Here is a 25392-nt window from a genome sequence, read left to right as displayed (position 1 = left end):
GGTAAAAGTTGTGCCTTAGGGGAACCTGGGTGGCTCAGTGGGTTAAGCCTCTGCCTTCAGCTCAGGTCATGATCTCAGGGTCCTGGGATCGAGCCCTGCATCAGGCTCTCTGCTCAGCGGCAAGCCTGCTTCCCCGCTCCTGCCCCCTCACCGCCTGCCTCTCTGCCTACTTGTGATCTTTGTCTAATAAATAAATAAAATCTTAAAAAAAAAAAAAAAAAAGGCTGTGCCTTAGACAATCACAGAACGACAGGGAGGCAATCTGCTAGTGTCACCAAACACCCACACCCAGGCCAGAGCGGGCAGCGGTGGCTCTCTTTGAAACAAGCTTTGATGGAGAACCAGCCTGATACTCCAGGACAGTGTCAAATGCCCACTTTGAAATGTTAGGAAAACAGAGTTTGGGGCACACAAGCAAACAAAAACAAAAAAAAACCCAAAAGACCATTTCTGGTGCATGGCCAAGTGCCCTGGCCTCTCCTACTGGCCCTGCTCCTCTCGGGGGCAAATGAGCAGGTTTCTCTCCTCCAGGACTCAGGCTGCTGAAGGGGTGTGGCAGTGACACACAGGGTGACAACTTTCTCAGAGCTGTGACAATAAGACCATCGTCTCCAGCATTACCTTGACAGCGTCTCCAACCCAAGAGATCCGGTTCTTGTTTTGTTTCTTTTTCTTCCCCTGATGCATTTTTTTGGGTGATGGCATCTCTGGAATATTGTCATCGACCTCTTCGTCGTCATCTGCCTCCTTCATGGCCATGTTGGGGCACCTGTAAAGTCACTCATTATAAGCTCATCTCCTTCATAAGTGAAACCTATGGGGCTTTTGTAGTCAGATAAATGGGACAGGCCTGATGACAACGCTAGATAAGGGAAAGCTGCCTGCTCCGGACACCCTGGCCCACCTGTTCTGGGCCAAGCTCACTTGCCATCGACTGGCATTTTCCTCTGCCACAAGAGCAGCGTCAGCCAAACCTACCTCCTCTCTTGGCAAGCCTGTTTGCTCCGTCCGCTACCACCAAACTTAACCATATCTTTACAGGCTTTGCACTGTCCACATTCGGGCTGCTGACAAACCTAAAAAGTTTTAAGAAGTGAGTGAAATGGCCATTAGTAACTATCAGCAATCTTTTTTTTTTTTTTTTTGGGTGAATTACAATTTTAAGAAATTGTATTTAGCCTCCTTAGGTTAAGTATGAGAAGGAAGTCCAGAGCAAGATCCCATTCATACCCTCCAGGTGAGCAAATTTAAAAAGCAGGACATGTGTTGGGACAAGTGCAGAGAAAGCAATGCTCAAAGGGTAAGCCAGCACCACCACTCTGGAGTTTTCTAGACCAAAGTGAAACATAACCCACACCCCAGCAATTCTGCTTCTACATAGAGACAGTCACAAGAAACCTCACTCAAGGACACCGCCAAAGCGTTATAAAAGGGATAATGCTAGGATATTCATATAACGAAATACCATTTAATAATCCAAGTGAGTCAACTAGACAGAACCACATCAGCACGGAACAGGTGCAAACACCAGCTGTGTGTATTTAAGACGCTTTGAACATTGCACATACATGTGTTAGATGAAAATGTAAAACCGAAAGAATGGTAAGAACGTGTGAATTCCTGTGAAACCAAAAAAAAAAAAAAAAAAGCACAGTCCAGCAGACAGCATGAACAGAGGTTCTAAAGGCAGCTGTAGCATTTCACATTTGAGTTTTTGTCCAAAATAAGTCAAATACAGGCGGACCTCAATTCCAGGCCACCACAGTAACATGAGCCGAATGAAGTTTCTGGTTTCCCAATGCAAACGGAAGTTATGTTTACACTATAGTGTAGTCTTTTAAATGTGTTATTAACTAGCTTTAGGTCTTAAAAAAAAAAAAAAAGATAAAAAGAAAGTATATTTTTAAAAAGTACTTTACTGCTAAATATATGTTAACTATCATCTGAGCTTTCAGCAAATGATAATCACTGGCCACAGGTCACCACACATATGACGAGTAAGTGTGAAACACTGTGGGAATTACCAAACTGTGACAAACTCAGGGAGCAAATGCCATCGGGAAAATGGCACCAACAGACTGCTCAATGCAGGGTTGTCACAGAACTTTGATTGGTAAGAAAGAAAACAAACCCCTCAAATCAAAAACACACTCAACCCGGCCCCCAAATATAGTGTCTGCGGAGGACAGGAAGACAAGGGATACCCACAGTGGACACCAAAACACTGCCTCTCCACATGACCTGAGAGATTCACCCCCAGCTCCTGAGTGAGGCAGATGGAAGAATTCGCAGAAGAGAGGGCTCTTAAAAGACCTCAAATCTCCACTTCCCTGGGAAAGTGACACTGGGAGACAAGGAAGGCTCCCGGCGGGGGGTGGGCGGGGTGTCCTCCCCGCAGAAGCGGCAGCGCCTCCGTGTGGGGTAATCCCTTCCTCTGCACCCAGTGTGACCCAGACGGAACAATGCCACCGGAGGCCAGACTCTTCGGTGACCGTGGCGTTAGCAGCAAAGTGCCCAAGCACCCATCTTTCCACAGGGTCTGGTCAATGTGTGTGTCCCGTGGGGCATGCAATCCCCCCCAGATAACTGACTCTGCTTTAGGGGTGACGTCCGAGCAGGGAGTCTCAAGCTCCCGATTACTCAGGCAGCCCGGCCCACATGAGATTACCTCACAGACACCACACCGCCGGCGTTTGAAGGCATTCTCCTTGTCCTCTTTGTCATCCTTTTCGATCTGCTCTGCGAAGAAAGTGTCGAAGATCTGGTAGACCAGCTTGGTCGTGGTGGCTTTAGTGGGACCTTTGTCCTTCTCTTTGGCAGAATGCCCAATGGTCCGACGTCTTTCAGCTCTCCTGGGACAGAGGTTTCCATCGTGTTAGGGGCTGGGGAGAAGTGCTCAGGACACTGTACCTTCGCTGGTCTTGTGTCTTCAGTTTTATTCCTGCCGCAGCCTTACCTTTTCCCAAGGGTGACCCCAGCCAACTTGATCAGGTCTCTCATGCAAGGGGTCAGAAAGATGGGCTGCTCATCACTGTCCCCGGCCTCATCGTAACTCTCTACTTGTTCTACCACAAACTGGGCGTGTCGAAGGAGAGAGTCCTCTGTGAATCGATTCAGGTTGAGCACAGAAGGAGGAACAGTGGTCTTTAAGAAAAACATCAGAAGTTTCTCTTAGGCTTAAGCAAAACTGTTCTAATGAAACCGAAAGTTTCTCATCTTAGATGTGAGTTTTCGAGCAAACGCCACACAGCCTGTAAACAGGCGCGCGGCCCAGGTCACGAAGACCCTGCGCCTCTCACCTCAATCTTGTTGATCAAGTCTTCATAGGTGGAGTCTGGGTTGCCCTGCAGGAACTCGACCACAATCTTACTTATGTAGATCTTCTCCTGCATCACACTGAACAGCGGCGCGTACTCGGGGTTGGGGTCCATCAGAATGTACTCGGCAAAAGCTGCAGTAAGCGGAAATTTTAAAAAGTGGTTTGAGGGGCGCCTGGGTGGCTCAGTGGGTTAAAGCCTCTGCCTTCGGCTCAGGTCATGATCCCAGGGTCTGGGGATCGAGCCCCACATGGTGGGGGGGGGGGGCTCTGCTCAGCAGGGAGCCTGCTTCCCTTCCTCTCTCCTGCCTACTTGTAATCTCTTTCTGTCAAACAAATAAATAAAATCTTAAAAAAAAAGTGGTTTGAAACTAATGGCAATGACAGCCAAAGAGCAGGGATGAGTCTGTGAAGACTGGAACAGTCTAAGTCGTTCCCTATGCAGAAGTCACCAAAATGCAAAGTACATTCAGAGTCAACTCGTTCAGAAGTGGGTCTGAGACAGCCAGGGAATGGGGGCACCCAGCCGGCTCCCTCGGGAGAGCACACAACTCCACCTCAAGGTTATGAATTCAAATGATTCCTTAAATAAAATCTTAAAGACATCTAGAGAATAGGAGACTGGCCAAGTGGCCTTATTTCGGCTCATCTTTGATTTTGGAATTCAGTTTGGGTTTGAGCTAAAGGGATAGGACCTGTTCTTTCAGCTAACTGGAGGCTCAGTTCCAGAGCCAGCTGGAAAAGTCATTCTGTTGGAACCCGACCTTGTTCCCACACAGTCACAAGTTAGTCAGCTGCTGTTCCCGTGAGCCTGACGCATCCCACCAGAGCCCAGGAGAGCCCCAGGGAGGGCAGGAACCAAGGCCCCTTCGGATCCCGTTACAGTCCCCAAGCAGCCACATACTTACAAGTGCTGAAGCCAATGAGTGCCTTTTCACCCCCGTCAAAGCCAGTGATCCACCATTCGTTTATGGGGCCAAGATTTTTGCCATTAACACCACCTAAGAAAAAAAAGAAAGTTTACTGAAAATGAACCAAGAGCCAGGACTCCCACCAAACCCCGGAAAGGCCAGTGGCACCGAGCGCCCCCGAGCTGACTGTTCTTGACAGACGAAGCGGGGAGCCCGCAGGGCCCGCAGGCTGTGCTGGCAGTGGCCCGCAGCACGGTCCCCGGTCCCCAGTGGAAGAGGGCAGAGCGCCAGCCGAGCACTCATTTTTCAGATCTCAGTCCCACACAGAACCCGGAGCGTTCCACTCACCTTCGAGAGATGGGTCATCATCATATATTGGCTTCGCGTAACCGGAGAAGAAGAGTTCAACGTTCTTCTCGATGAGGCCAGTGTCGATAGGGCACAGGTGACCGCGCTTGCAGTACACGCTAGACAGGCAACAGAGAGCCGTTACCAGCCCGCCGGAGAAGGCAGGTGGCCGTACAGAGTTCCGTGCAGACCCGAGGTGTCGGGACCAGGCACGAGTCCTAGGCTCCTACCCTTCTGGTTGCCAGAACACTAGATCGCCACAGTGTCCTCACCCCAACTGTTCTACCGGACTCTCCCACCTGTGCATCAAGAGGACCTTGATGCCTGCAGGCCTAGGTGTCTACAGGGGGGACACCGGATCAGGGAGTCTTACAGCGGGAGGACAGGAAACCTCATAGGGGAGGAGTAACTCCGCCTTCCCTCGGCATATTGCTAACGTCTAGGGCCTGTTCCACTCAAGGTCGTGCAACACTTGCTTCCATTAGCTCCAAAATGTTCTTCACTGCCCCAGAGAGAAGCTCATCTCCGGTAAGCAGACACTACTTCCTATTCCCTCCCTGCCCTGGTAACTCCCCACTCTGTTTGTCTGCATTTACCTATTCACAATATTTACACACGGTCGGTGCTACAGGAGTTTCACCTCCAAAAAAAGTGTAATACAGCATACTACATTAACAGCATAAAAGTAGTACAAACAATGGGAAGGACAGATGTCAGCTCACTCAGATGGTTAAATCTCGAGCTTGAAAGCATCCAAAGTCCTGTCACCCAAATGTCAAACTGCAGAAGAATCAGGGTGTATGTGTGTGTGGCGGTGTGTGTGTGTGTGTGTGTAGGTCTTTCTGCTCATGCCGGCCTCAGCGACTACTTTCTGGCCCCAGAGGTACCATCTTGTTCCTCAAAGGCCCAGGCAGGCCACACGCCATCTGCAGCTCTGGAGAGAACCACCTTCCACCGCGATCCCGGAGCGAAGGCCCTTGGAGGCCAGAAACCCTCATCGTGAAATCTCACAGAACTTAAGAAGTGAAAACATGAACACCTTGAGCTGAACTCCACTACTACACGGCAGGCATGACAGACAGAAAGGAGCCATAGCTCTGCTCTCCGGACTTACAGCCCGGTGGGATGCGTGGACACATATCAAGGGAGAGCAGGACACCGCAGACTTACAGAAGAGGAGGAAATAGTACCCAGCCAGACAAGCTTTCCATGGGTCCTCTTTTTTTTTTTTTTAATTAAAAATTTTATTTGAGACAGAGTGAGAGAGTGAGAGACAGCACAAGCAGGAGGAGCAGCAGGCAGAGAAGCAGGCTCTCCATCAAATCAGGAGCCCAATGTGGGGCTCAATCCCAGGACTCTGGGATCATAACCTGAACTGAAGGCAACCGCTTAACCGATTGAGCCACTCAAGGGGTTCTCCTGATAGAACTTCTCCCTGATGTCCCCTCTAAGTTCCAGGCAGGGGCAGGACCCACTAGTTCATAGTGCGGCCCCTGCCCCGGACTTGTGTCCATTTGCCACTTTCAGCCCAAGTACCAGAGGTCACCAGAGTCCCTCAATACCCCAGGCAGTCTGGCTCTAATGGCCCGAGGCTAAAGAGCACATTATCCCTGAGAAGTGTGTCTTTAGTGCCACCTCCCCGCCGTGCAGGAAGGAGGCTGCAGCAGACCCCTCTCCAGGGGGCAGCCACAAGCCGCCAAGCTCTGACACTCCTGACTACAGCAGCGCAGGCTCCCCGAGCCCTGGTCTGCGGAGACACACGAGGGCACGAACGTCGGCGGTATCAACACAGCACGCTTCAGTGGCCGAGGCGAGGGCCAGGCCTAGAGATCACAGGTAGACGGACAGCATCCTGACACAGATCAGGATCCTGATCGTGTTGGAGAGGAAGATACAGCCAACCACCGACCACAGGAAGCAAGGAATGTGCTGCAGAAGAAACATACTGGGGATCCTGTCCGAGAGCAGGAGAACCCCTAACCGGCTCGGGCTCACAGGCGTCATGGAAATGATGCCCACCTGAGGCTCGCAACAGGTGTGACAGAGGTCACCCCCCACCCCCCGCACCCCACAGGAAGGGAAAAAGCACCTGCCACGGCCGGAAAGAAATCCTGGGCTAGTCCTGGAATCAAGCCATTTCCCACAAACAAAGCACAGCCTCAGAGTAGCTGCAGCAAGAAGGGGCCGAATGGAACACAGGGCGCTGAACACGGAGACTCCGCGTCCTCAAAGGTTTGTCTGAACCTTGCCAAAGGTGCAGTCCGGATGCCAACACCCTCACGCAGAAAACTCGGGGGTCACTGCCACAGCCTGCAAAGCACTGCAGGATCTAGCGCCCTCCCTGACCCCCGGCTCCCTCAATTCCCACCACAGCAGCCTCAGGACGGTGTCGTCCACAGCTAATAGGAGTCCACCTCGGAGTCGCAAGCGCTGTGCCGTCCACGTGCGCAGGTGGGGGTGGCCTTCCCAGCCATCCCCCCGGCTCGGTTTCCAGCTCCCTAAGGGCTCTGCTCAAGTCACGTACCCGCCGAACCAGACACGTTCCTTTCTCCCACGCCCCCTCTGCTCGCCGCGCCTTTCCCATCTGCCGTAGCTGTCACTACCTGACAGGGAGGACGTTGTTTCTGCCCCCATGAAAGCAGGGACCTGCACAGCTCCATCCCAAACACCGAGATCAGTACCCGGCACATGGCTGGCCTGCATCTGAACGCGCTTCAGGACAGGTACAGACCGAGGATTGAACATATATAGTCTTAACCAGCCACACGGCAGCCCTGCCACACTCCTGCCGTCTTTGCGGCTCTTACCCATGAAGTGTTAGCAACTTAGGAAATGTTACAGGTTAAGTGTTGAAGAACTTCACTAGGATGGGGGAAGGGGGGAAAAACACAAAAACAGACAACTTCACGGGGACCTTAAGAAGTTCGGCATCGGGGGCGCCTGGGTGGCTCAGTGGGTTAAGCCGCTGCCTTCGGCTCGGGTCATGATCTCAGGGTCCTGGGATCAAGTCCCACATCGGGCTCTCTGCTTGGCAGGGAGCCTGCTTCCTCCTCTCTCTCTCTGCCTGCCTCTCTGCCTACTTGTGATCTCTCTCCGTCAAATAAATAAATAAAATCTTTAAAAAAAAAAAGAAGTTCGGCATCGTCAGGGAAGCGCCGTTTTGCTATGGAGCGGAAGCGCGTCAGTTACCTGAAGCAGGTCAGTTTGTGCTGGGGAAGAGCCTCGTAGCTCTCAAAGCCAGACTCGTTGGCATCGAAGATGGAGAGCTTCTCGCTGGTCAGCAGCTGTGGCTCGTCCACCTGCGAGACAGCCCGCCATCAGGCAGCGGCGGAGGCCAGCCCGGACCGCGGGGCGGAGCCGGAACTTACCGCGTCGGGAGGGTGCTGCTCGTACTTCAGATCGGCGTCGTCCAGGTACTGGCCACACTGCACGCAGCGCAGAGGGTTGGTCTGGGGGCAGGGACACAAACAGAGCTCAGAGGGCAGGCGCTGGGCAACCCCGCCGCCGCTGGAGCACCGGTGTTACCCCCGGCTGCAGGTTTACCTTGGAGGACACTACTGTTTTGGCTCTGGCCATTTTCTTCTCCATTCTGAGAATAAAGCACAAGAGGGTTTGGTTTTTTAAATCCTTCCAGAACATGTGAGAATCTACCCAAGCTACATCTTATCTACCAACACCATCAGCATCGCTGCTGCCTTGGGGCAAGGTGCTGGGTCCCCTCCCTACCCTTCCCACCCAGAAGGCAGCTGCCTCGGCAGACTGGCAGGGCTCGGGTCCAGAGCTCACAGAGCCAATCAGACACAAAGCTAAGCTAAGGCTGCTCTCGCAATTCACTAAAAGCCTCTTTATCTTTCCTTCTAGAAGAATTTTAATACGACCTGCTTTAACCAAGACAAAAACAAGTTCTTACGGTTCTTTGGATGTAGTTTTGCGTCTCTTCTCTTCCTAAACAGAGAGAACAAAAGAGGAGTGAAGGATACAACAAAGTATTTTCCATCTGAAAAATGCGTCAGAGTTTTACATATGTTTATCACAAAACCTGGTCAGAGGCAGAGAGGAAAGCAGTCAAAGGACCAGCGAAGCCCCAGCCATCTGCCGTGTGTCAAGTCTTACATTCAAAATCCCCATAATGAAAGCCTTTTTTTTTTTTTTAAAAGATTTTATTTATTTATTTGACAGAGAGAAATCACAAGTAGACTGAGAGGCAGGCAGAGAGAGAGAGAGGGAAGCAGGCTCCCCGCTGAGCAGAGAGCCGGATGCGGGACTCGATCCCAGGACCCCGAGATCATGACCTGAGCCGAAGGCAGCGGCTTAACCCACTGAGCCACCCAGTGGCGCCAAAAAAAAAGGCGCCCCCCCACTTTTTTTTAACCCCCCCCTTTTAAAAGATTTTATTTGAGGGGCGCCTGAGTGGCTCATTCGTTGAGCGTCTGCCTTCAGTTCAGTTGGTACTCGGGGCTCCAAGATCCCGGGGTACTCGGATTGAGCCCCACATTGCGCTCCCTCCTCCTTCCTCTCCCACTTCCCCTGCTTGTGTGTCCTCTTTTGCTTTGTCTCTCTCTGTCAAATCTTAAAAAAAAAAAAAAAAAAATTATTTGACACAGAAAGAGTGTGCACATGTGCAAGCAAGTGCACACTAGCACAGGGAGCAGGAGTGGGGGGAAGCAGGCTCCCCACCGAACAGGAAGCCCGATGTGGGGCTTGATCCCAGGACCCTGAGATCATGACCCGAGCCAAAGGCAGATGCTTAACCAACTGAGCGACCCAGGCGCCCAACAGAGACCACTTAAAAAAAAAAAAAAGAAAGAAAGTTTAGGGGCGCCTGGGTGGTTCAGTTAGTTAAGTGTCTGCCTTTGGCTTGGGCTGTAATCTCAGGTCCTGGGATTGAGCCCTGCCCCTTCCCCCACCTCCTGGCTCCCCACCTTGTGCTGGCTTTCCCAAAATCTTTAAAAAATAAAAATTTAGGGGCGCCTGGGTGGCTCGGTGGGTTGGGCCGCTGCCTTCGGCTCGGGTCATGGTCTCGGGGTCCTGGGATCGAGTCCCGCATCGGGCTCTCTGCTCAGCGGGGAGCCTGCTTCCCTCTCTCTCTCTCTGCCTGCCTCTCCGACTACTTGTGGTTTCTCTCTGTCAAATAAATAAATAAAATCTTTAAAAAAATAAAAATAAAAATTTTAAAATTTTAAAAAATGTTTAGCTTTCTTGTACAAGCAGTACCTCATAAGCCAACAACTGATAGGGGTGCTATGGAATGAATTAAGTCCCCCTCAAATTTCACGTTGAAGCCCTAACTCAGAACGTGGCCGTATTTGGAGGAGGCTTTTAAGGAGGTGGGAGGTGACCGAGGTTGTAAGGATGGTCAAAAGGGTGGGTCCTAATCCAACAGGACTGTGTCCTTGTAGGAGACAGCAGGCTCCCACTCTCCCTCCACGTTTGCACAGGGAAGAGCCTGTGAGGGCACAAAGAGAAGGCAGCCGTTGGCAAGCCAGGAAGAAAGGCCTCACCAGAAACTAACTCCATTGGCATTTGATCTTGGACTCTGAGTCTCCAGAACTTTGAAAATAAACATCTATTGTTTAAACCACCCAGACTATGATATTATAGGAGTCTGCTTGGGCTGCCATAGAGAAAGGGAAAACCTAATTCTAGAATTATTTGGGGTAAATGAAGGAATGAGAAAACTGGACTGTCACCACTCTGCAACTCCCAGTGATAAAACAGACTTACGCAGTAACTGCTAAAAACCTCTGTGAAAAGCTGAGAGGGACGTTATGAAGGATGGATCGGGCGACAACCCTTCAGCCCAGGGATCACTCTTAAAACCATAAACAGACAACTGTGCCTTCTGGGGTGACGCAACAGGAAGCGCCTGGCACCACCTCGGCTGTCCACTGGAAACAAAAGACCCGCTTCTGGGTAAGTCCCCAGACCTACCCCTCAGCCTGTAGGAGACAGGGCTGGAGAGAGATACTAAACACACGTGGGGGGTGCAAAGTTGACAAAAACCCAAACCGAGAAACCCTACAGGCAAGCCAGTTCCCTCCATAAACAAGAGGAAGGGGCACAACTCTGGAGGAGACAGGACAAATGTCAACCAAGTTCACCGGCCAGACCTTGTTTGGGTCCTGATTCAGTCTCCAGTGTTTGTTTCTTTGTTTTTAAAGATTTTATTTATTTATTTGACAGAGAGAGAGAGATCAGAAGTAGGCAGAGAGGCAGGCAGAGAGAGAGGAGGAAGCAGGCTCCCTGCTGAGCAGAGAGCCCAATGTGGGCCTCAATCCCAGGACCCTGGAATTATGACCCGAGCCCAAGGCAGAGGCTCTAACCAACTGAGCCACCCAGGCACCCCAGACTCCACTGTTTTTATAGGCAGGGAAATTTGAACAGACTAGACCTGGACATTGTGCTAATGGTGGTCTTGTGGGGATATTTAAGAAGAGTCCTTTCCTCTTATAGGTAGTTCTTCTGTAAGTATTTTAGTAACACATCTGGGATTTGTTCAGCATCACTCTGGGGCGAGGGAGGCTGGGAGAATGGGGAGGGATGGACAGATACACCAGACACAGACCCGAGCTGAGAGCTGTTGCAGGTGGATGAAAAGGCAAGGGGTCGCTACCCTATTCTGCCTGCTTTGGGGGTATGCACGAATGCCTTCATAATAAAAAGTTATTTAAAAAAAAAAAAAAAATCTGGGGCACCTGGGTGGCTCAGTGGGTTAAAGCCTCTGCCTTCGGCTCAGGTCATGATCCCAGGGTCTTGGGATGATCCCAGGATCATCCCGCATCGGGCTCTCTGCTCAGCGGGGAGCCTGCTTCCTCTTCTCTCTCTGCCTCTCTGCCTACTTGTGATCTCTGTCTGCCAAATAAATAAATAAAATCTTTAAAAAAAAAAAATCACTTTGGGATGTAGGAAACACAGCAGGACTGAAAAACAAGAGCTTACCTTTTCATCCTCATCTTTTTCCTCAGAAACTTGTGGTTTTACTCTTTCAGGTTCTTTCTCTTCAGGTCTCCGTTTGGCAGCTCTATTAGGTAAAGAAATATATGCCAAATATTTGCTCAGAATAACCGAACTGCCAACTCACATAGAAAGTAACAAATTTGGGGCTCCTGGGTGGTTCAGTCTTAGTTAAGTGTCTGCCTTCGGCTCAGGTCATGATCCCAGGGTCTTGGGATCCAGCTCTGCACCGGGCTCTCTGCTCAGCGGGGAGCCTGCTTCTCCCTCTGCCCTCCCCCCGACTTGTGTTCTCTCTTTCTCACTCTCAAATAAAATCTTAAAAAAAATAAAAATAAAAATTAATGCCTCCCTATTGAGAAGCAAAATATTTAGAATATATCTGGGCAACAGATTCTTTCTTCCCATCCAATGAAGAAAGCCCCTTGTGATGGTTGATGGTGGCTTTAAAAGGAGCATTGATAAGTTGTAGTAACCCTAAGAGAAGGCCCCCAGAAATCCCGTGACCCCAATTTGGGCCACATGAGAAGTGCTGGGAGCTAAGAGACACATGAGATTGTGCAGGGCTGGGATGGCTACCCAAGTGGCAGAGGGTAAGGGGTAAGGAAGAGGCCCAGTGTAATTTCTTATCCAACCCTGCCTGAAAGGATCCAATATTACAAGAGTATCATCAGCTTCCTGTAAACCGCTACATCGTCACAGATCTCTAGAACGATATTTTCAGTAAGGAAAATTTCACAAAGCACAGCACAAAGGCACAAGCACTTCAACCACTTACAGATCTTTGGGTTGACTTCTGGGTCTCTTTTCATCCTAAGAGGGTGAAGCAGGGAGGAGAGAGAAAGAGGGGAAAAGTTAGTTTCTGAGAAAAGAGCAAGACCAAACTGAAAGTATCAGTTAACGACTGCAGCACTGTGGAACTGGAGAACAGGAAAGTCTAGAAGGATCTACAGGGTAGAGTCGAAACTTCCAATTTTTAACTCCATTCCCTACCCCCTCCAAACAAGAGTGGACCAGGAGTTGGCAAATGGTTTCTATCAAGAGCCAGAAAAAAAACATTTTCAGATTTTGTAAGCCACACGGTCTGTGTTGCAACTACTCAGCCCCGTCATCACAGCATAAAAGCAACGAGAGACAATACAGAAGTGAAAAGGCATGACTCTGTTCCAGCAGAACTTTATAAAAAGGAACATAGGCCAGATCTGGGCCATCATTAGCCAATCCAGTCCCAGGAAAGCTCACTGTAAAAGGGAATATTATAGCCATTTAGAATATGTTGTAAAAAATGCCTGTAGTTCGATCTCTCATGTGGTCAGAAGTAAAGAGGTCATACGGACAGCAGAGGAACAGCAGGAAAAAAACCAGGACAAAACTTAGCGACCCAGTATGGAAAATCAATAAAAGAATTCCCAGCAGTCACTAACTCCTTGTTATATACAATCCAGCACCTTCTGATCTTAGGTACAAAAAATACCTCTGATAAATTTATTGAGCTCATTTTCATAGAGTAACAACTCTATTAGTGGATTTATTAAAACAGAAAAGCTAACAATATTAGAAAGAGTCACATGTGTGTTCTCTCCATCCCCTTCTACCATGAGGCAAAAGCTCCTGTCAGTTTCTGTCCGCAGGGACTGGGTGTTCCAACACCATCCCAAAGGTCTCTCCAGAGGGCCTGGAAAGGGATTTGGGGCAAGCACCGTTAGTAAGATAGCCGGTATCTGGGCAGAAAAGGTGACAGACGAGAAGATGGTAGAGCAAGCTGGAGGTGGCACCAAAAGGGTCAAAGGCCAAAGAATGAGAATGGATGCCTAGTGCCAGCCAGGTCGGAAGGAAGTTCATGACCCAGCAAGTCTGTGATCTGTCTCCACTGTTTAGATCTCAACAGACAAACGAACTAACAAAAAACCATGACAGAGACGATCCTGGGTTTGTCCTAGTTCAGCTTCTCTTAGAAGCGAGCACACTGCCTGAAGGGCTGGAGAGCCCGGTGCTGCAGCTCCCGGGGCAGCGGTACCGCTCCCCTGGAGCTCGGGTAGCAGGACCGCCCTGCAGCTTACCTCGCCAGCCTGTATTTTCATGAAGGCCCAGCCCTGTTCCACACATCATGTTTTAGAGTTTAAATGTGTTTACTTAGCTGAAATGGGGGGGCTGGCAAGATGGGGAGACCTCGACTGAGAATTCAGGAGGCCAGTAAAGCAGCACAGCTGTGGCCGATGTGTCTGAGGGGACACAGGTCAAGCCTTCTAATGGAGAAGCTGGAGAAGCCGACGCACACCCCTTTGTCGAGGTGCACACAGGCCCCTCCGGCTGTGACAGGTAAACAGACAACTGCACGTTCACTGACATGCAGTGATAACCATCAATCCCCACCAGGGGGATAAGGTAACCTTCCCAGAGTCGCCCCATGGGTAGGTAGGGCAGGAGTTGAACCCAGAGCCCTGTCCCACCACCCCTGTGTCCCAACCACATGGGAAGAGATAAAAAGCGACATTTAAGAAACCAAGATTCAGTCTTTACCTTCTCGTCTCCTTCATTCATTTCAGCCTGCGCCCCCGCTCTCCCTTCTCTGTCTGGCTCCTCCTTAGGCTTCGGTTTAGGTGTTCTGTCACACAAACGGAATATACACACACCGGTCAGCTCAGGGAGCCTGATGCCATTGCAAGCAGCCCCCGCGATGACTAGACACAGTCTCCCCTGACGACTTAGAGCATGGGTTGCCCTTCCCTGCTGAAGGGCAAGCCTTCTCTGCAGGAAACCCGAAGGCATTTATTACTTCAGACCTTGGGATCTTTAGAAATCCCATCAGCATTTCATACAGATGTTGCTGACATAGAGCAGTAGCTGGAGACAAAAACAAACCCCCCACCCCACCCCAATAGGACTCCAGTGATTTCCTGCAACCTGATGGGAACTCTGCCTGCAGTGGAAGAAGGCAAGCGTCTGGGCCTGAGGTCACCCCGGAGGGGTTCACAAGGGCCCGTCTGGTGTGCAGCCCGCCCCGCAACCACGAGACACCATCTCCGCATAGTACCTTGGCTGCAGGGCCCTGCTGCCCCGCTTGGCTGTTCCGCCCACCCCGAGAAAAAGGCCTAGCTGCAACGTTTACTTCAGCCAACTCGACGTCAACAGAGGCTTGAGGTGCTTTTCACCTCTGCCCTCACGCTCTGGCACCGCCACGAAAGCACACCCTGGCTGGCCACGTCCTGGAGCAGAGGCAGATCATCCCCATCAGCCCCACCACCTCTGGCCAAGAGCAGCTGACAGTCACCAAGATGCAGACTCCTAAGCTAAATAACGCTGTGTGAAGCCACTGGGCTTTAGCAAGAGTCTGCTACAGCATCTTCAACAGCTGCCCTGAGGAACACAGCTGCTCGTCCAGTGCCCTTTACTGCCCCCTGACAAGTTGCTTGCTGCAGGACCGCCAGGAGGAAGGGGCTGGGATCACGATCAGCTGATAGCGACTGAGCCCTGCGTTCACGATGGTGGTTGGACCTCCCACAAGCACAACCGGCCACACACATGTATAACTTACACACCTAATGCCCTGTCTGGCCAGCTCTCTACCAGAGTGCTTATTTCAGCAACTAAGTTCGCAGTAGAAAGTGCAAAGACATGTTAGGCATACTTACGGTTCTTTGGCTTGACTTCTGAGCCTCTTTTCTTCCTGGAGGAGGAGAGGGGAGGAAGAGGGGAGAGGAAAAAACTAGTTGATTTTCCTTCACTTAGACCTGATCTTTTTCAAGATTTTATTTGGGAGCGCACGTGCAGAAGCAAGCAAGCAGAGGAGGAGCAGAGGGAAATGGAGATAGTCTCCAGCAGACCCTGGGCTGAGCGCAGAGCCCAACGGTGGGGGGGGGGGTGCCTCGATCCCAGGACCCTAAGATCACGACCTGAGCTCAGTCCAAGAGTCGGATACTTAACTGACTGAGCCACCCAGGTGTCCCACCCTGATCTTTCTGTACGTGTTCTGTGGAAATAAACCTAAACCGATCCTATAGTCCAGCTGGGGGGAGGAAGATGGTCTTCAAGCCAGCATGTTTAATTCTGGTGTGGTAAGCGGACAGAAGTGGCAGGAACTAAGAGATCTATAATCCAAGTATTTTACCCCCAAACTCCTCTACCACCCATCATTTGGAAGTGGACAACCTCACAGACAGCTAGCTATCAGAACAGGAACCATAATAGCGGCAGGAAGCAGGATGGCCTACTCGGCAAGTGTTCCACCTCAAACCCATGACAGCACGTTGGTTTGCACCTGACTTTAAAGAGCTCAACACATCTCTCTGGAAAACATCGAGGTGTGCTCGGCCTCAAACTCCACATTTTGTGAAGAGACCACAAGGGCTGGTGATGTCGAGAACAAACATATCGCAGACGCTCTCCCTCAAGAAGACATCCTGGGAGCCCGACCACAGCTAAGGAACCTCAATCCTGCCCAAAGCTCCTTCGGAGGGTGGTCAAGAAAGCCCCCTGGAACGGCCTGTGCTCAGATGAGCTGGGAGGGCTCTAACCATAACTGCTGTCTAGTTTTCACCAGTATCAAGATAGGAAAGGGGATCAATTAAAGGCGAGCATTAAGGACCAAGTGGCTCAAGTATTACCATACATCTCAGCTGCTCCCCCACTAGAGCAATAAAACACGCCCATCCTTTAATAAGAGATTCCCAGTCACACCAGTAACCCTTCCAGTTTGTGAGAAACTTTTTAAAAAATTTTATTTGACAGAGAGAGAAAGAGATCACAGGAGACAGAGGCAGGCAGGAGTACGGAAGCAGGCTCCCTGCTGAGCAGAGACCCCCCCCCGCCCCCGATGTGGGGCTCGATCCCAGGACCCTGAGATGATGACCTGAGCTGAAGGCAGAGGCTTAACCCACTGAGCCACCCAGGCGCCCCTTGTAAGGAACTTCTAGCCGATATCGTCACAGGACACAAATCAGGACCTGAAGTCACTCCACCACCTGTGACCACTCAGTGTTAGCAGTATGTCACACAAGGAGTACTGTCCAATGGTAAGGCTTCTGGTATCAAACCCCTAGTCCCTGTCCTATCCCCTCCCCGAGGGGGTTCAGATGGCACATCTCTATTTCACAGAACCTTAAGATCTGAGTTTACAAAGAAACGGGAGGTCTGAGGAAGACCTGGGGGGGATCTGGTCTTATCTCAGTTAAAAATACAACTTAGGGGTACCTGGTAGCTCAGTTGTTTCAGTGTCTGCCTTCAGCTCAGGTCATGATCCTGGGGTCCTGGGATCGAGCCCCGCATTAGACTGCCTACTCGGCTCAGCCGGGAGCCTGCTTCTCCCTCTCCTTCTGTCACTCCCCCTGCTTATGTTCTCTCGCACCTTCTCTCTCTCTAATAGTTAAAAAAATAAGTATACAGCTTAAAGGGGGGCCCAGTCAGTTGAACGTCCAACTCAGTCTGGGTTCAGGTCATGAGCTCAGGGTCCTGGGTGTTCAAGCCCCACATCAGGCTCCATGCTCAGCGCAGAATCTGCCTGAGAGATTCTCTCCCTCCCTTTCCTTCTGCCCTTCCCCCAACTCACCTCTCTAAAATAAGTAAAATCTTGGGGAGGGGGGCGCACAACTTTATATCTGGATGCTGCCACAGAATTCTAGCACCAGAGGTGTTTGAGAATGAGATTTCTGCAAAGACTTGGTGAGTGAGGGAGGCAGATGGACAAGGGCAGGGACCAAAGTTCTGCAACTGAGGCGTGAGCACAAGGTCTAGCTGAGCCCCAAGCCTAACACTGGTGTGCTTATCCCCACAGCCACATAACCCCCTGTCCAGGTAGAGAACAACAGAAAAAGGGAGTTTGAAACACATTTTGGCTAAAGTCAAGGTCATTTGACTAGAGAAAGTCATTTTGTTCCCCACTCCCCCGACCCCTTTCCTAAAACCAAATGGGGACTCAAATATTAAAAAGTACGATCGACAAACTTGATGGGACCAGGCTTTACTTTTTCATTTCTTTCTTCCTCTTCTTCCATGTGTGTTCCAGGTTTTACTCTTTCCGGTTCTTCTGCAGGGAGCGGTCTAGCAACTCTGTCAAGCAAAGTAGCACACACCCCGAGGGTGACTCTCCCAAACTCCTCCCCTGCAAGCAGTTGTCATCCGGTCCTTCTCTTCCTACCCAAGGAAGCAATCTTCATCCCAGAATCTCAAAAGGCACATACTACTTTAATATTTAATAGGACCTTTAAATCTGGCTCTGACAACGGCCAGTTGCCCTCAATTCATTCTTTGCAATGAGAATTCTACATGAATTGAAGGTTAATAATCTGACCCCAAATTCAGCATTCTTAAGCCATCTATAGTCGCCATGGCAACTCACAATAAAGCTCCTTAAAACGCTTCAGAAAAGTCATTTCAGTAATGAAGATTGCACATTGTACAGAAAAGAGGTATTAATTATTCTTACTGTTCTCTGGATGTAACTCTCCGTCTCTTTTCCTCCTGTGTGGAGAGAAGGGAAGAGGACACGAATATTCATTTCAAAGAAGATCAAAATGAAAAGCATGGGTGAGAAAGTGTTCGATACATTTGATACAGTTAAACAGGGCAGAGGATCTGGGTTGGGGGAAAGATCTGGGCAACCATCGGTCTGGTAGTGATGTCCCCACTCCCTCAAAGCAAAGAAGAGGGCCAGGAGTTGGCCCAACACATGTCTGTGTACCAGCTGGTCTAGTGAGGGTATGTAAAAGAATCAAAGATCCTTCACCTCCCGTCAGGAATCCTTTAGCATTAGGAAAAAAAAAAAAAATATATATATATATATATATAGTAATCTGAGATTCACATTAACAACCTCAACCAGATACCAGCTCTTCTTGGATAATACCCCAGTGCCCCATTTCCCTAAGTTCACACTATTTGCCATCTCCAGGATATCTATATGTATCTAAAAGGGATGAAATTATTGTAGTAAAACAGATTGTACCTTGTTTGAGGTGGCGGTTACAACAATAACCGACACATGTGAGTATATACACATAAGCGAGAACTGGTAAAGTCTAATTGCACCAATGTCAGTTCCTGGTTTTGCTGCTGTGTTAGTTATAGGACAGGTTCCCATCGGAGAAAGTTGGGTAAGTTACCCAGAACCTCACTGTAATCCATTATTTGAAATAGATACATATGAAAGAAATCTATCTGTATCTATGGAAAATCCTGCCTCCAGGCTACCTGCAGACTTGAGCTACATCTGCTCCTCCCAGAGTCTCCAGCCTGTTGGCCTCTGCTGGCCTGTCCTTCGTGTTTCACAATTGCCAGCCTTAAACCCATGAGCCAATTTCTTAAGATTCATCTTCTACATATACACAGTCTGTTGGTTGTTTCTCCAGCAAACCCTGACACAGACGGTACACTGGTATACTAATACATTCTTTCTCTCGATCAACATAGAAGAAATCGATAAATCCTACCCCCCAGCCCCCAAAGTTTAGGGAGAAGGGAGATCTATGCACCAAAACATCCTTTTGTACTACTTAGTTTTACTAAATGCATGTAATGCATTGGTTTTAAAACACAGTAAATTTTCAAAACTTTAAACTGACTAAAGTAAGATTATCTCTGTATGATGACTTACGTGACCAATGCCATCTGATACCACTGTTTGGTACATGAAGCCTTCCTCTAGATTAGTGGAACAGATGGTACTTTTACAAGTGTCTCACCCACAGGGCCTCCAGACCTTACACAAACTCAGAAACTGAAATACCCATTTAAGGGGCGCCTGGGTGGCTCAGTGGGTTAAAGCCTCTGCCTTCAACTCGGGTCATGATCCCAGAGTCCTGGGATCAAGCCCGCATCGGGCTCTCTGCTCAGTGGGGAACCTGCTTCCTCCTCTCTCTATCTGCCTGCCTCTGCCTACTTGTGATCTCTGTCTGCCAAATAAATAAATAAAATCTTAAAAAAAGAAAAAAAAGAAATCCCCATTTAAGAGGCCAGATGAGAAGGCTATGTAAGCCTTCCAAAAAATTAGGGTGTGAAAAACCACTCTAAATGGAGGCATGTGGGAGCGAGCTATTGATATATGACAAGAGCTAGCCTGCTTCTGCCTATACTGCTTTTTCCTAGGAGACAAGAGGCTTGTCCACTGACTAGTGGTTCTCTCTGTGCCTCAGTTTCCCCTTGAGAGTGGGTAACCCGAGTAAACTGTTACTATCTGAATAAAGGTTATGAAGATTAACATCAAGTTCCTAAAACCAGAATCACTGTGTCTCACAACAGGATGTCAAACCTACCTCAATGCTAGGGATAGCCCAGTGACACCTGAATGATCCCTCAGTCCGGTGCTTCTCACCCAGAGCAACTTTATCCCTCACCCCAAACTGGAAATAACTGATGATGCTTGGGGTGGTCACAACTGAGAGGGGAGAAGGGGATTACTATTGGCATCTAGTGAGTAGAGGTCAGGATACTGCTGTATTCCACAATCCACAGGGACGCCTTCCCCACCCCAGCCCCCAGCAAAGGAGCAACTGGCCCGGAAAATCAATGGCAAGCTGGGAAACCCGGGCTTAAAGAGGAGTGTCTGTAGTTTGCTCAGTAGCAATAAGGCATTTATTACCTGCACCCAAACCTATAGACTTCCCCTCAACTTAAGCTAATCCCAAATCAAAATCAAAATCAAATTGAATGTGTGACCACCTGGTTTTATCTAGGTATGGCCCTCAAGTCACAAGGGAAAAGTACCATCAGAGATTAACATTTTCTGTATCAAAGACCCTCAGTAAGCCACAGGCTTTCTAACCTAAGAGGTCCAAGCAGCACTGGTCTACTACACACAGAAGCTGTCTAACGCTCTGCTGTAGACAAGCTAGATGTGGAAAGGAGACTTAGGAGAGCAGCAGTGAAGGCTGTAAACCTGTCACATTTGATTGCCAGTCTTGCCCGCTAGAGAAGTAGGAAGGTAGAGGGAACAGACTCTGAAGGTACAAGGCTGCCTTGTGAGTAACAGGGGTCCATGGAGCCTCCAGGCCTGACGATGACATACTTCATACTGCCCGGGTGCAGTGTCATGTTCTAATACCATCTTGGTCGCTTCAAGTGCATTTAGGTAGTCCTGACTTTACACGTGGCCTATCAGCAAATGTACCAAGAGAAGGCGAGAGAAGAAAATGCCAGCCCTACCTGGTCTTTTTCTTCCTCAGGAGACTCATCCGATTTCGCTTTTTCCTGCTCTTCCTCAGGCTTCCGTTTGGCAGGGCTGTCAGCAACGGGAAAGCCAACTGTTAGCTCGGCCGAACGCCAGCGCTCCAACAAGCCCGAAAGGACTTGTAGCCCTCCCCACCAAAGGCAGCCTCTTTAGGACACATTCAGGTCATGGGTGTCTTATTCCCTCCAAGGAAATGCCCTCACTGCTGGGATATTAAAAGAGGCTTCAAGTTTAATGTCTGAGTGACAGGTTACAATGTTGCCATTTTGCCAACCTAAGAAATTATGGATCTTGATGTCGATCAACAGCTGCTGGCATCACAGAAGAGAACTCACATGCCTCTAAGAACACACAGCACCATCTACGGAAGGATCTCAAGAAATAATAGAGCTGGGGGGGGGAGCGCCTGGGTGGCTCAGTGGGTTAAAGCCTCTGCCTTCGGCTCAGGTCATGATCCCAGGGTCCTGGGATCCAGCCCCACATCAGGCTCTCTGCTCAGCAGGGATCCTGCTTCCTCCTCTCTCTCTGTCTGCCTCTCTGCCTACTTGTGATTTCTGTCTGTGAAATAAATAAAATCTTTAAAAAAATAATAATAATAGAGCTGGAAGCTGATCAAGCTTCTAGAGCTAACTAACCAGGTTATAAGAAACACAAAACAAGGAAGACATTAATTAATTAATTAATTAATTAACGAGGATGCAGTCAGCTGGACCTAGAAACTCTACTGGACAAATAAACTAATTTCTTCAAATAAATGGCAAGAGAAGAAAGGAATCTAATTAGAAAGACTTAAAACAAATCAAGCTAACAAAATTTACCACACACGAGGAAACACAGACACTGGCTATGTGTTTCATAGTAAGGAATTATTATGCTTTATAAAGTACAAAAATATTAGACTTATATTTTGTCTTTTTAAAGAGACCGCTAGGGTCGCCTGGGTGGCTCAGTGGATTAAGTCTCTGCCTTCGGCTTGGGTCATGATCTCAGGATCCTGGGATCGAGCCCCGCATCAGGCTCTCTGCTCAGAAGGAGCCTGCTTCCCTTTCTCCCTCTGCCTGCCTCTCTGCCTACTTGTGATCTCTCTCTCTGTGTCAAATTAAAAAAAAAAGAGACTGCTAAATGTTAACATTTTTATTCACATTTTGCTGGATGGCTAAACAAAAAAAAAAAAAGAGAGAGAGAGAGAGAGACCAATTTTATTATCTAGAAATATACTGAAGGGGTGCCTGGGTAACTCAGTTAAGCGTCTGCCTTCATGATCCCAGGGTCCTGGGATAGAGCCCCACGTTGGGCTCTCTGTTCAGCAAGAGTCTGCTTTTCCTTCTCCCTGCCGCTCCCCCTGCTTGTACTCTCTCTCTGTCAAATGAATAAATAAAATCTTGGGGAGCGGGGGAAACCTTAAAAAAAGATAGAAATATATTGAAATGACATGTCTAGGAGGGTTTCAAAATAATCCAGTTGGGAGAGAATTTATGGGGTTACAGATGAAAAGATGGCCAGCTGGTAACTGTTGACACTGGGTGACAGGTATCTGGAGCCGGGCAGCCGGGGGTGGGGGTGTGTGTGGTTCATTTTACTACCATGGCTAGTTTTGTATATATTTGAATGTTCCCAGAAGAGTAAGAACACAGGTGTTGAGAAACGCTTTTCATCAGTGTTTAACAAAGAAAACTGTAAGACAAAAACCTATGCAATGTGGAACTCAAAACTGCTAAATTATACCCTACTAATTCCATTCCTGTTTACCAAGAACGGTTTGCCCTGAGAAAAGATGGCTATCAATTCATTATATACTGACCCCCTTGAGAAATGAGATAGGATGGTGGTCTGCCTGGTAGTTTGCCTTGTAATCCTGGGGCTAGAAGAAGCAGCTTCAGCTGTTTAAAGAAAAAAGAAAAAAAAAAGCCACTATGAATAAAAAAGTTCACAAAGTGTAGTTCTTAAGCATTAGCAAGCTAGTGCGGAGAATCAGGTTCTGAAGATTAAGTACCCTTCTTTTTTTTCTCCAACCAATAATCTCGATAAAAGGTAGCAATTAGCACCTGCCAATCTGCTGAGCCATGGTACTGGAGCTCTTAATTGAGGGGCCATAGCCTGAACCAGAGAAGGAGACAACCTCCTCTATGTCGTCAAAAGACGAAGTGGCCAAGAACCTGACCTGCGCTCAGCTCCCACACTCTCGTGTGTTTTCACAAATTCCAGAAGAGTTACTTCAACTACAAAGGAGACTATACATTGAGCTTAAATAGGCGTTTAACTTAGAAATAGTATTACTACTTCCTGCTACCTTATACATCACCAACTTAAGCTACATTTTGGGACCTCCTGCTCCGTATTTGGTCCAAGAACAAATCGTACATCCAAGCCAGTTAGGAAGTATGCGCAAGAAACAAACCAGGAGGTACTGTCCTGGGGGGATCGACGGCTCCAAGGCTGGTACCATGTAAGGGGACAGCTAATCTCCACCAAGATTAAATAAGTGGTCTTACACTTGGTCTCTCCATCGGCCTTGCTTCGTCTGGGTGTGGGAAGTTTGGAAACGGGTTTGGGAGATTTCTTTTCCTCTGCCATTCCCACTCTGCGGTCCTCGCCGCTTGTCTGGCTCCCGTTTTCTAGACGTCCGTTCACTTCCCGGCTGAAAGCATGAGCTCCATTCTCCAAGGATAAATCTTTATTTAAAAGGGATTTGACTTTAGCCAGGTAGCCCTCCTACAGCAGGAAAGGATAATTTAAGTAGCAGTGAATGTAAACAAGTGGCAACAAGAGAATAAGGAAACACGCATTTCCTTTATAACTACTGGGTAACAAGGAGAGCTGGGGACGATTCTGCCTTCCTGGGCACACGGGAGTTATAGGGGAAGAGACACTTTCTAGACACCAGGATGCTGAGAACTGACTTACCTCTGACAATTCTTCTTTATGTAATTTGGTTTCCAAGTCACATAACTGATTTTTTATTTCTGTTTGCAGAAATTCATGCAAGAGATTCAGTTTCTCCTTCACACATTCCTAAGGGAAGGATATAGGTTTAGATGTCCCCAGACTCCCAAGTCACTAATGGGCTACTACACAGATAATTAGGGTGCCTGGTCATGAAATACCAACTGAATGGCAGGCAATATTGACTCAGCCTGCAAAACTGCATATTTGCAGGGACGCCTGGGTGGCGCAGTTGGTTAAACGACTGCCTCCGGCTCAGGGCGTGATCCTGGAGTCCCGGGATCGAGTCCCACATCAGGCTCCCAGCTCCATGGGGAGTCTGCTTCGCTCTCTCTGACCTTCTCCTCGCTCATTCTCTCTCTCACTGTCTCTCTCTCTCTCTCAAATAAATAAAATAAAATCTTAAAAAAAAAAAAAAAAACCTGCATATTCGCGAGACACATTTATGACGTTTCCCTTAAGATCACATCATACCATCTCCAGAGCGGTGAAAAATGGGAACATTAGGAGGTGGGATACAGACATCTAACAGTGTATTAGAAAAAAACTGTGCTTTTGAGAACTGTGACCAGGACAAGTTATAATTCAGAAGCGATGGTGTGAACCCAGATTGGGAGACTTATCAGTGAGTTACCGAGAGATCAGCAGCATGTTAACACAGAACATTAAGAATAATATCTAAGCTATCCTCAACACTATGGAAAAAGGCCCGGGAGCCTGAATGGCGCAGTCGGTTGAACATCTGACCCTTGGTTTCAGCACCAGTCACGATCTCATGGGTCGTGGGAATCAAGCCCCAGGTCAGGGCATCTGCTTGAAGATTCTTTTCCTCTGCCTCTCCCCCCACCACGAGCACACATGCACACACTCTAAAATATTTTTCAAAAATACTATGAAAAAAAGCTGACTTCACTTAAACTTTTTATGAGTCACAAACTATCTGTAAAACAGTAACGTCTGGTAATAAAATTTAAGGTGGAGGTTACCTTTTCTGTTAGGCTATCTCTTTCCAAATCTTTGAGCCTGTGGGAAGAAAATGGAGAAAGAAAGGCAATTATGCAACTCTGTTTACTCTTAAGACTAAAACCACAGTTGTGTGTGTGTGTGGGTTTTTTTTTTAAGATTTTATTTGTCAGAGAGAGCGAGCGAGCCAGCGAGCGCACAAGCAGGGGGAGCAGCAGGCAGGGGGAGAAGGAGGCTCCTCACCAAGCAAGGAGCCTGATGCAGAACTCGGTAACGGAATCCTGGGATCAATACCCAAGCCAGAGGCAGCCACTTAACTGACTGAGCCACCCAGGTATCCCTAAATCCAAATTTGAAGAACTTTGGAAATAAATTTGACATGTAGCAGTGTTAGAAAAAACAAACAAACAAAAGACCACAGTGGTTTTCGCCCGCCCAAGCTAGAAATCCTACGACAATGCCTGTAGTCGTCTTTAAGAAGTCACTTGTGATCTGAATGAGGTCTCCCCTCCCGCCCCCAGCCCCCTTTAGGGTGCAGTTTTCTGGTAGTGAGAGGATAGAGGAGCTCCATAACGGTGTTATTTCCGAAGGAACTAGGGAAATAGAGGCAGGCCATATAGTTGGGGTGCACCTGCCCAATGACCTACAGGAGGTCTTCCTCCAGTTGGTCTGGCAAGACCCCATGAAAGGGCATAGCACAGGGTGGCCAGTGTTAGAAGGAACGGGCCAGGGTCCTAAGGTGCTGTGAGGGAACAGCCAGCTAACATTCCCAAAGGCCAGAGTGGGGGTGGCAGCATTCA

The 25392-nt window shown here is 48.7% G+C and overlaps 1 protein-coding gene across 3 annotated transcripts in view; it reads right to left on the bottom strand.

Annotated features, from left to right (window-relative positions):
• Positions 1-25392, bottom strand: part of DNMT1 (DNA methyltransferase 1) — a 45717-nt gene that overhangs the window by 12077 nt on the left and 8248 nt on the right. For all 3 annotated transcript variants that reach the window (XM_044254245.1, XM_044254246.1, XM_044254244.1), the window contains exons 2-23: positions 24616-24652; positions 23591-23698; positions 23179-23398; positions 22488-22566; positions 20662-20737; positions 17948-17982; positions 17487-17571; positions 15159-15193; positions 14047-14131; positions 12305-12339; positions 11515-11596; positions 8486-8520; positions 8119-8164; positions 7944-8024; positions 7765-7874; positions 4576-4694; positions 4225-4317; positions 3300-3451; positions 2957-3144; positions 2669-2852; positions 979-1076; positions 622-769 (exon numbers count right to left, since the gene is read on the bottom strand). In XM_044254245.1, coding sequence (XP_044110180.1) covers positions 622-769; positions 979-1076; positions 2669-2852; positions 2957-3144; positions 3300-3451; positions 4225-4317; positions 4576-4694; positions 7765-7874; positions 7944-8024; positions 8119-8164; positions 8486-8520; positions 11515-11596; positions 12305-12339; positions 14047-14131; positions 15159-15193; positions 17487-17571; positions 17948-17982; positions 20662-20737; positions 22488-22566; positions 23179-23398; positions 23591-23698; positions 24616-24652 — 2131 coding nt within the window. The remainder of the gene's footprint in view (positions 1-621; positions 770-978; positions 1077-2668; positions 2853-2956; positions 3145-3299; positions 3452-4224; positions 4318-4575; positions 4695-7764; positions 7875-7943; positions 8025-8118; positions 8165-8485; positions 8521-11514; positions 11597-12304; positions 12340-14046; positions 14132-15158; positions 15194-17486; positions 17572-17947; positions 17983-20661; positions 20738-22487; positions 22567-23178; positions 23399-23590; positions 23699-24615; positions 24653-25392) is intronic.

Source organism: Neovison vison, chromosome 6, assembly GCF_020171115.1.
Source record: "Neovison vison isolate M4711 chromosome 6, ASM_NN_V1, whole genome shotgun sequence".
NCBI lineage: Eukaryota > Metazoa > Chordata > Mammalia > Carnivora > Mustelidae > Neogale > Neogale vison.
Note: the sequence above shows the minus strand (reverse complement) of the source record. Positions and strands in the feature narration are given on the sequence as shown.